This window comes from Cebus imitator, unplaced genomic scaffold, assembly GCF_001604975.1.
Source record: "Cebus imitator isolate Cc_AM_T3 unplaced genomic scaffold, Cebus_imitator-1.0 Scaffold338, whole genome shotgun sequence".
In the NCBI taxonomy this organism is placed as follows: Eukaryota; Metazoa; Chordata; class Mammalia; order Primates; family Cebidae; genus Cebus; species Cebus imitator.
The window spans coordinates 234,539-245,870 of NW_016107653.1; the positions used below are offsets into that span (position 1 = coordinate 234,539).

The window sequence follows — 11,332 nt, forward strand, 5'->3', positions numbered from 1 at the left end:
CTGCCTCAGCCTCCTGAGTAGCTGGGATTACAGGCACGCGCCACCATGCCCAGCTAATTTTTGTATTTTTAGTAGAGACGGGGTTTCACCATGTTGACCAGGATGGTCTCGAGCTCTTGACCTCGTGATCCACCCGCCTCGGCCTCCCAAAGTGCTGGGATTACAGGCGTGAGCCACCGCGCCCGGCCCAATTTTTATTCTTTTAAATTTTTACTGGCCTGGTGCGATGGGTCATGTCTGTAACCCCAGTACTTTGGGAGGCTGAAGCCAGCAGATCACAAGGTTAGGAGTTCAAGACCAGCCTAACCAACATGGTGAAACCTCATCTCTACTAAAAATAGAAAAATCAGTCGGGCATGGTGGCACATGCCTGTAATCCCTGCTACTCAGGAGGCTAAGGCAAGAGAATTGCTTGAACCCGGCGGAGGTTGCAGTGAGCTGAGATTATGCCACTGCATTCCAGCCTGGGCAACAGAATGACTCTGTCTCAAAGGAAAAAGAAAAAATTTTTTTACTTAAGTAATATATATGCATAGCTAATTGTGGCCCAGTAGCTGTCATATTAGGGCAGCCCTAGAGAATATATGGAACCCCAGTTTTGCCTTAATTGGTTTCAGTGTTTTACGGTGTCATTCTCATCCATTCTCTTGCTGTTGGTGTGGTTAAGCCACCCTCCCTTTTAAACTTCAGTTATAGAAGCCAATCCTTTATAAGGCAAAATACCCCCAGTAGGTCGGCCTACCAAGCCCTACCGTTGCTCTGCCTTCAGCAGTCCACGCCTCAGAGTCCTGAGGCAAGCGTGTGTGTTTATGCCCTCATAACTACACGCTAACATTGTAGATATCTCCTTTAATTCTGTTATTCCAGGATTCGGGAACTAAATCTATGTTTGTCTGGTCCTAATTTTTAAAAATGTATTCTCATATAGAGCCCCTATTCATCTCCTTGGGTTTTTGTTGTTGTTGTTTTTGTTTTTTTGAGTTTTTCTCTGTTGCCCAGGCTGCAGTGCAATAGCACGATCTCAGCTCACTGCAACCTCTAGATCCCAGGTTCAAGCAATTCTTCTGCCTCAGCCTTCCAAGTAGCTGGGACTATAGGTGTGTACCAACACACCCGGCTAATTTTTGTATTTTTAGTAGAGACGGGCTTTCACCACTTTTGGCCAGGCTGGTCTCGAACTCTTGACCTAAGTGATCTGCCCAACTCGGCCTCCCAAAGTGCTGGGATTACAGGCGTGAGCCACCACTCCCAGCCTCATTTTATTTCTCGTCTCTGGACATTTTCCATCTTGATACTTTCATCTTGAGATTTGACACTTAAGACTGCACAGAGCATTTTAGGTGTGGACAGCTTTTATTTTGTACTAAAATTGATGACTCTTGGTTTGATTTCCTTCTGTTGCCTGTCTTTCTACATGGTTTAGACTGAAGCAACAGTGTACTAATATCACTAGTAAAGCATCTACAGTGGCTGCTATTCTAGGGTATAACTGAGAGCACAGAACTCTTTCTCACATCGGGATTTGTGCTCCTAGCATTTGTAGGTGATGTGTTGATCTAGGTCTGCCTTTTTTGTGTTGGTGTTAGTCACTAACAAGGGGGGTTTCCAGTGCCTATGGACCACATGACTATTAAATCCTGATGTATTGCCCTGAAACCATCTAGTTTAAATGGAATTATCCCTAAATTCTAGAAGAAACCTGATCACGGGATTTTTGCATTTCTCTAGGGAATATGTTAGTAAGTTAGTTCATCCTTAAGTACATAGATTCCATCCAGATTAATAGTGCCCCCAGCTCATAAAATTTTAGAGATGAAAAGGGCTTTAGACATGGTATCATACACTCACCAAACTTCTACTTTATCCCTAAAGAAATAGACCAAGAGAGATCACCAAGTCTCCCAAGGTTACATAGTAAATCAGAAACAACCGGGCAGAGCCCAGGACTCCTGGTCCCAGCCCTGTGGCTCTCTCCACTGAAGCACCTCACTGGAGTGGCCTTTTCATAATCCTCATCTTTCTTGGAATTTCTGAAGGCAGGCAAGCCTATATGGCCAGGCCAGCTTTCACCCCTCTTGCCCCCTCTCACCTCTCCCTTCCTTTTTACCTGCCTGTAGATGCTGACCTCTCTGCATGCATACCTGCTTCTTCTCTAAAGCCACAATGTAATTTATAACTGTCTTCCTAATTTGAGACCCACATGTGAATACCCCATATGCGTGTACACACTGTTTCTGCGAATGGTGATCTCCATCCGATTTTCAAGGAATTCTTTAGCTTGTTTTTTTAAAAAAACAATAATAATAATCACTGTTTACTAATCAGTGAGTGGTACTGGGGCACATTTGATTGATCCAAATTCATTTTTTTTTCTGAGAACTATTTCTCACGTCTTATACCAGGATGAATTTCCAGTTGGAATGAAGATACAAATATAAAAAATAAAACTCCAGAAATATTGAAAGAAAACATGGGATTATTTGCTTTTTAACTTGGACTGGTGAAGGTGTTTCTGTCACCCCAAATACTAAACCCATGAAGGAAAAGACTTACAAATTTGATTACATAAAAATGAAATGTCTGTGTAATACATCCATACCGTGGACTATCCTACTCACAATAAAAAGGAATAAACTATGATATGTATAACTTGGATGGATCTCAAGGGAATAATACTGGGTGAAAATACATAAAAGGTTACATTCCATGGATTCCCATTTATATAACATTCTTGAAATGACAGAATTCTAGAGATGGCGAGCATGTTAGTAGTTGCTGGGATTCAGCAAAAGGGAGTTAGAGTAAGGGAAGTGGCAGTGGCTGTGACTGTGGCTATGAAAGGGTAGTTCCCAGGGTCTTTGAGATGGAAATGTACTACGTCTTGACTGGTGGTGGCCACATGAATCTAAACATGTAATAAAAGGGTATAGAATGAAATATACAGACATACAAATTAGTGTAAGTACAACTGGGGAAATCTGAATGAGGTCAGTGGATTAGATCAATGTCTGTTTCTATTCAGACTCCCAAATCTTAAAAGGTTTTATATTTTCTAAACACAGAGTTTGGAAGCAAATCAGTAGTGACCTGGAAGTTTACAATGTCAGCAGACCATGATAATGGGAAGAAAGCTAAGCATTGAGGCTAATATCACCCTATACTTGGTTAAGTTTTTTATATGTTAAAATTACTAAACTGAAAGTTTAGTTGTTGTTCTCCCGTGAATAAAAGTAAGCCCTTATTTATTTTTAATTTAGTTCCAAACAGATTTGCCCTTTAGATTTTTGTCCAAAAACTAGCTCCTCCCATCCCCATTTGTTTGTTTATTTTTTTAAACAGGACCTCATTCTGTCACCCAAGCCACATGCAGCCTCAAACTCTTAGGCTCAAGCTGTCCTCCCACCTCAACCTCCCAAAGTGTTGGAATTACAAGCGTGAGCCTACCATGCATCCCCAACCTTTAATACATCTAAAATATAAAATATCTTCTGCCTTAGAAAAAATGATGAGCATTTGATGCTGTCCTTTGAGATTACCACTGGATTATCATATGTGAGGCATATACTAGTTATCATGTTCATTTGTAAAATTCTTAGCACTCTGAATTTCCTGTGCTGCTATTGGAGTCTCCCTGTCGTCCACATGTCCCTAGGCACATGTCCCTGGGCATACTCCTCCTGGAGTGGCAAGAATGACTAGTGACCTCCATCTACTTCCTCCCTGTCGCCTGCATGATTTCTCTGCTTCTACACCTCCCCCATCTACTCAAACTCCTGTTTGTCTGAAAGATTATGGGTGTTTTTAAAAAGATCCAAGATAAACCTTCAAAAGAAATGGCCTGTAAAATCTATACTTTTCTGTTCCAAAAGGTGATGGCACCTCTCCTACAAAAGAGGATGTAATTCATTCAGATGCACAAGATGAACTGGTTCATTCTACTTGATTTGTGTGCATCTAATTAGTTTGAATCTATACAGTAATACCACCTTAAGATGTTTCCAAAGGACAACTCTAAATGCTTATAATTTTTTGAAAAATATATTTTAAGTAGAAATTTAGGGGTATTAAATGAAATTTCAATACTGAATTCATTGCATAGGGCAACCATTAGATATAAGTGAGAAACATCTTAGAGGATTTTACTGTTTTACTTTTTTTTAGGTGAATGGCAATCTCAGATCCTCTTACAAAATACGATTACTGTCACAAAATAAAACTTGAAACTATATTCAGTCTTTTTAAAAGTAAACTCTTTATTTTAGCTGGACCAGCTATTCCTTCTGTTGTGGCGTATCCGAAAAGGAGTCAGACCAGCACTGCAGATAGTGACCTCAAAGAAGATGGAATTTCCTCCCGGAAATCAGGTGGCAGTTCTGTTGGAGGAAAGGGAATTGCTCCAGCCAGTCCCATGCTTGGGAATGCAAGTAATCCCAATAAGGCGGATATTCCTGAACACAAGAAAAGCTCCACTGTCCCTAGTGTAAGTGCTGTTGAACTATAGAGTGGTCTTAGTGTGGTAGGGTTGGAACTGGCTAGACACCAGGTGTTCATTTTACTCCTGTGGTCTCCTGTTCCTGGAATGTCCTCCCCACTAGGCCAGTCTTAACCTATAGAAATCCTACCTGCTGCATTGTAGGAGTTTATTGTTGACACTCTCTTAGTTCATTCCTGCTGCTGTAACAAAATGCCTGAGACTGGCTAATTTATAAAGAAAAGACATTTATTTCTTACAATTCTGGAGGCTGGAAAGTCCAAGATGAAGGCACCAGCAAGTTCTGTGTCTGGTGAGGGCCCTGTTCTCTGCTTCCAAGATAGTGCCTTGGTGCTGGCATCCTCCAGGGGAGACAAATGCTGTGTTCTCATGTGGCTGAAGGGACAGAAGGGGTGAACTCACTCCCTCAAGCTCTTTTATAAGACACTAATCTCGCTGTGCCCAGTGGCTCACGCCTGTAATCCCAGCACTTTTGGAGGCCGAGGAGAGTGGATCAGGAGTTCAAGACCAGCCTGGCCAAGATGTTGAAACCCCGTCCCTACTAAAAATACAAAAATTAGCCAGGTATGGTGGCAGGCACCTGAAATCCCAGCTACTTGGGAGGCTGAGGCAGAGAATTGCTTGAACCTGGGAGGTGGACGTTGCAGTGAGCCAAGATCACGCCACTGCACTCCAGCCTGGGCAACAGAGCAAGACTCCATCTCAAAAAAAAAAAAGACACTAAACCGTTCGTGAAGGCAGAGCCCTCATGATCTAAACACCTCCTAAAAGACTCATGTCCAAATACTGTTTTCTCCTATTGGAGATAAAGCTTCAACATGAATTTTGGAGCGGACACAAACATTATCTCACAAAGTTTCATAGGTATGGCCAGGCACGGTGACTCATGCCTGTAATCCCTGCGCTTTGGGAGGCCGAGGCGGGCGTATCACTTGAAGTCAGGAGTTCAAGACCAACCTGGCTCAACATAGTGAAACCCCATCTCTACTGAAAATATAGAAATTGGCCAGGCAAGGTGGCTCACACCTGTAATCCCAGCACTTTGGGAGGCTGAGGCAGGTGGATCATGAGATCAGGAGATTGAGACCATCCTGGCCAACCTGGTGAAACCCTGTCTCTACTAAAATACAAAAAAATTAGCCGGGCTTGGGTACATGCCGGTAGTCCCAGCTACTTGGGAGGCTGAGGCAGGAGAATAGCTTGAACTCAAGAGGCGGAGACGGCAGTGAGCCAAGATCGCACCACTGCATTCCAGCCTGGCAACAGAGCAAGACCCTATCTCAGAAAAAAAAAATTACCGGGTATGGTGGTGTGCATCTGTCATCCCAGCTACTCGGGAGGCTGAGGCAGGAGAATTGCTTCAACCCAAGAGGCGGATGTTGCAGTGAACTGAGATCATGCCTCTGCACTCCTGCCTGGGTGACAGGGCGAGACTACATCTCAAGAAAAAAAAAAAACAATTCAAGGTGAGATTTGGAAAATTAAAAAATAAAAATTTCATAGCTGCAACTTGTTTCTTGCTTTTTAGTTTTTTATATTAAAGTTAATATTCATGTGAATTAAATTCATGAAGTTGAATTCGTAAAATTAAATTCATGTGAATCCACATGACACATGATTAACCATTTTAAAGTGTACAATTCAGTGGCATTTGGTACACTCACAGTATTGTGCAACCAACACCTCTCTTTAGTTTTAGAACTTTTTCAGCACGCAGAAGGAATACCTGGGCACAGTGGCTCACTCCTCTAATCCCAGCACTTTGGGAGGCTGAGGCAGGAGGATCATTTGAGCCCAAGAGTTTGAGATCAGCCTGAGCATCAGAGTGAAACCTCATCTCTGCAAAATATATATATATATATATAAATAAATTAGCTGGGCATGATGATGCACACCTATAGTACCAGCTACTTAGGAGGCTGAGGTGGGAAGATCGTTTGAGCCCAGGAGGTTGAGTTGCAGTGAGTTGTGGTCACACCACCATCTTCCAGCCTGGGCAACAGAGCAAGACCCTGTCTTTTAAATAAAAGATGGGTATTCCTATTTATGTAAATGAGTTCATTTTTTCTTATTTTACTGTATTTACCAAATTAAGACAAAAATGACCTTTTTTATAGAGTAATACAGCATCTGGCGGAATGACACGGCGAAATACTTACGTTTGCAGTGAGAGAACTACAGCTGACAGACACTCAGTGATTCAGAATGGCAAAGAAAACAGGTAGGAAATTCTACCTGTTTGTAAGAAAAGTTGTTTTTCCCAAGAGAAATGGAAGCATGTTATTTACTGCTTTGTTTTTATAATCATTCTCAAATTAAAGCTGTAAGTATTCTCTGAAGGTAAGTTAAACTTGTGTACTAATGTTTAGCAAGATACTAGAATTGTAAATTGTTTTCGTTGTCCAGAGCGTCATCCTCCTGCCTGGCTGTGTATGATAATTAAAAGCATTGGGTTAAACCCAGGAGGTTTCCTAGAGGAAGTAGAAAGTAAGCTGTGAGCATGTTGTAGGACATTGACTAGATGGAGATTGTCTTGTGCACATTAATAACTTGAAAAAAAACTGAAAGTAGGGGAAGATAAGGACTCGAGGCAGAGAGCCACACTTGGGAGAATGCAGAGCACCACTTAGCAGTTTACCAAAGGGTCCAGATGACTGAGTCTAAGTAGAAACACTGGGGAAGCCAAGAGAAATGGCCAGTCAAGCCTTCTGAATGCTTTTAATGTGCCTGCAGGGCAGGCATACATAGGATGAGCACGATTTAAAGACAATGATGTAGGCCGGGCACGGTGGCTCAAGCCTGTAATCCCAGCACTTTGGGAGGCCGAGGCGGGTGGATCACAAGGTCAGGAGATCAAGACCATCCTGGTCAACATGGTGAAACCCCGTCTCTACTAAAACTACAAAAAAAAAACATTAGCTGGGCATGGTGGCGCGTGCCTGTAATCCCAGCTACTGAGGAGGTTGAGGCAGGAGAATTGCCTGAACCCAGGAGGCGGAGGTTGTGGTGAGCCGAGATCGCGCCATTGCACTCCAGACTGGGTAACAATAGTGAAACTCCGTCTCAAAAAAATAAATAAATAAATAAAAAATAAAAGACAATGATGTTACATGTCAGTAAGGAGAGTGTCCTATCATGCACGCTATTTTCTTGGGGTTATAAAATAAGAAAATAAGTAGAGTCAGTAAAATGGGATTAGATAGCCCCAGAGACTCTGAGGTAGGGTTAGTCTGGATGGAAAGAAAAAAGAGAAGTTGGATTGGTAGAGGATAATTAAATATGCTGTATTTTGTTGAGAACAAATTTCCCAGGCTGGCACGGATTTTCCTTCTTTGTTTTTGGAAGAACAGTATATAAATTCAAAAGTGTACATCATTCTTCTAACTTGAACATTGTTTGCATCAGAATTGTTTCTTCTGACATTTACTTTCTGCAGTTACAGTGTAAGGTTCTGTTTCTTTTTTTTTTTTTTTTGAGACGGAGTTTTGCTCTTGTTACCCAGGCTGGGCTGGAGTGCAATGGCGCGATCTCGGCTCACCGCAACCTCCGCCTCCTGGGTTCAGGCAATTCTCCTGCCTCAGCCTCCTGAGTAGCTGGGACTACAGACACGCGCCACCATGCTCAGCTAATGTTTTTTTTTTTTTTTTATTTTTAGTAGAGACGGGGTTTCACCATGTTGACCAGGATGGTCTCGATCTCTTGACCTCGTGATCCACCCGCCTCGGCCTCCCAAAGTGCTGGGATTACAGGCTTGAGCCACCGCGCCCGGCAGGTTCTGTTTCTTAATCCCAACCTAGGTTTGATCTCATTAGTCAAATGAAATGTTTGATCACTATATTTTGTGACAGCCTAAGCAAAAATTATTTCCTCCTTCATCCTTAGTACCAAACTGATTATCGCTCCCCTGTTCCATAGGCCACTTAGGATTGAATTGATAGGAGTAACATCTGTTCTGTAAGATTATGGATATTATTCGTTGAATTTTTAGCAATATTTTCATTCTCTTGTTCTCTTTTCTGACTTGCATGTGTGTGTCTGTGTTTTAACATTGTCTTTTTTCCTATGATTAAAAACTGTTAAGAACTTGAGTATAGCAGCTGGGGTAGATGGTTTACAGATAATGGTTGGTATAGGTATTTCCTAATAGTAGTCTACTCTTTGGTAGATTTGTATCATAGTTCCATTCTTAACTCTCAAATTTCTTCTAGTTCACAAGTGACTTAATAGAAATATCAGTAGAAGTCTTAAAAGTTCCTGTAGTCTACAGGACTACAAAAATGTTTCATGGCCAGGCGCAATGGTTCACACCTGTATTCACACCCAGCACTTTGGGAAGCCAAGGTCGGCGGATCACTTGAGGTCAGGAGTTCAAGACCAGCCTGGCCAACATGGTGAAATCCCCATCTGTACTGAAAATAAAAAAATTAACTGGATGTGGTGGCAAAAGCCTGAAATCCCAGCTACTAGGGAGACTGAGGTGGGAGAATCACTTGAACCCAGGAGGCAGAGGTTGCAGTGAGCTGAGATCACGCCACTGCAGTCCAGCCTGGGCGACACAGCAAGACTCCATCTCAAAAAAAGAAAAATTTCATTACCTTTACTTTTCCAAGTACTTCTAATGTAATTTGTACTTGAGTTAAGGCACTTCTAAATTCTGGATGTGCACCACCCACCTCCTTCTGAACTTCAGGTTATGTGACTGTGTAAGGTACAGAGTCAGTCTCCTCAAGGGTATTAAGACCAGGGTCTGCTCTTTGCTCCTCATCCTGTGCTACACGTATCATACACCAGGCATATGCATGTATACTGGTGCTCTTCTGATTCTCTTTTCCTAAAATTTTTCATTTCACTCTTTGGAGATAGTGTTTAAGACTTCTTTTATTTGGCATCATTTCCTTTCTGCATTCTCACTGGAGACAACTGCCGTGTTGGGCCCACTCTTTTGTTTCCTGACCTGGGCCTCATTGCCTCTCGTAGCATCGGTCATTGAAATACTTTGCTTTTGAAGGTGTCCTCTTTCTCTTTAGCCAAAGAGAGTCTCAGCGCCAAACCTTAAAAGACAGGGCCCATTGTTTTAATAATATTTGGATTTTCTTTTCCTATCTTATAAGTGAATTGAAAGACTGGAAAATTATTGGGTTTGACAACTGAACCTTGCGGTCATAATTTTTACTTGAGTTAAGGCACTAAATGTGACAGCTTTCCCTTAAAATCAATGCTTGAGTCTTCAGTGAGATACAATTAGCTTTCTCTGCACAGATGACTTCTTAGGCAGATTGTTCCTTTCCCTTTCTTCACCCACCCATATATCTTAATCCTTCACTAATTTAAAATATGTGTGAGCTGAAGGAAGCCTGGACCTGTGTTAACTTCTGAAATAAACACGTTAAGTTCCAGTGTTAGCCTTAAATATTTTTGACTGTTTTCTTTTTTATATGAGTGTTTATACAGAATTTCAACATGAGAATAATGATGGCTAATTCTTTTTAAAACTGTATAAAGGTTTAAACCAAAGACTCCACGTATCTTAAGCCCTTACTACCTTCAAAATCCTACTGTAAACATAGGATATGTTAAAGGCTTACCAAATGCAGGGCTTTTTTCTCTTGCCATAGGCAATATAATTAATTTTAATAGTTTTTTCTTTTGAAAATTACTTTTATTAATTGGTTCTTACCAGCTCAGCCTTTGTTTTATCAGCTTTCCTGTGGGAACAATAAAGTTAATGATTTGGGGAGCGTAGGTTAGGACTGGGTGTTACTTTGGCACAGACACCTGTGAGTAGTTTTCTAAGGCTTGTTTTGAACCAGTCATGCTGAAGGCCAGCCCACTTTCTGCTGTAATTTCTCCTTTCTGATGTTGTTCTCAAAAAATGTCCAGATTCCAGGTATGACTAATAGTTGGTGTAAACTAGGCATGAGAGTGTTTGATTACATCTTTAATTGTATGATTCCATTAAGATGGCATAGGTTTGCAGTGTGAGTCTTGAACCATGTAGTACTGGCACATATAGTGCTCAACAAATGTTAGCTTTCATTATTAATTATAGACTGTCTAGCCAAGGCTATGAAGGTTTTTCTTAGTTTACACTGACTAAATCTAATCTCTGAAGTTAATAATGTTGCTAAACAACCTACATAGCAGAGACATTCTGCTCCTACTGTTCATATGCTTTAGATACCTGGGCGAGGCTGTTCAGACTGCATTCATTTAAAGAACCCGGAGAAGTGACATGATGGTGTTACAGTAATGCAAACAGAATTTTTTCTTTTCTTTTTTTGAGATGGAGTCTCGTTCTTTTACCCAGACTAGAGTGCAGTGGTGCTGATCTCAGGTCACTGCAACCTCCGTCTCTCAGGTTCAAGCAATTCTTCTGCCTCAGTTTGGGATTACAGGCGCACACCACCACACCTGGCTAATTTTTGTATTTTTAGTAGAAATAGGGTTTCACCAGCGTTGTCTCAAACTCCTGACGTCAAGTGATCCACCTGCCTCAGCCTTTCAAAGTGCTGCGATTACAGGGGTGAACCACTTCATCCAGCCCAGAATCCTTTTCAAAGAAGTTTTAGATACTGGATATTATTTTAAACTTTCAAAATTATAAAGTGACTTTATTATTTTATTCACTTACCCCCCATCAAGCCATACACAGATTGAGCAGAGAAGAATTGGGGACACTTAGCATATATATCTTTGGACAACATATGAAAGTTGTTTTTGTTTTTGTTTTTTGTTTTTTTTTTTTGAGACGGAGTCTCGCTCTTGTTACCCAGGCTGGAGTGCAATGGCACGATCTCGGCTCACCGCAACCTCCGCCTCCTGGGTTCAGGCAATTCTTCT

General features: G+C 41.5%; 1 protein-coding gene across 15 annotated transcripts in view; it reads left to right on the plus strand.

Moving 5' to 3' along the window:
• The window catches only part of MARK3 (microtubule affinity regulating kinase 3), a 118,952-nt gene that overhangs the window by 86,776 nt on the left and 20,844 nt on the right, over positions 1–11,332 (plus strand). For all 15 annotated transcript variants that reach the window (XM_017505319.2, XM_017505303.2, XM_017505305.2 and 12 more), the window contains 2 exons: positions 4,263–4,480; positions 6,610–6,713. In XM_017505319.2, the coding sequence (XP_017360808.1) occupies positions 4,263–4,480; positions 6,610–6,713 (322 nt within the window). The remainder of the gene's footprint in view (positions 1–4,262; positions 4,481–6,609; positions 6,714–11,332) is intronic.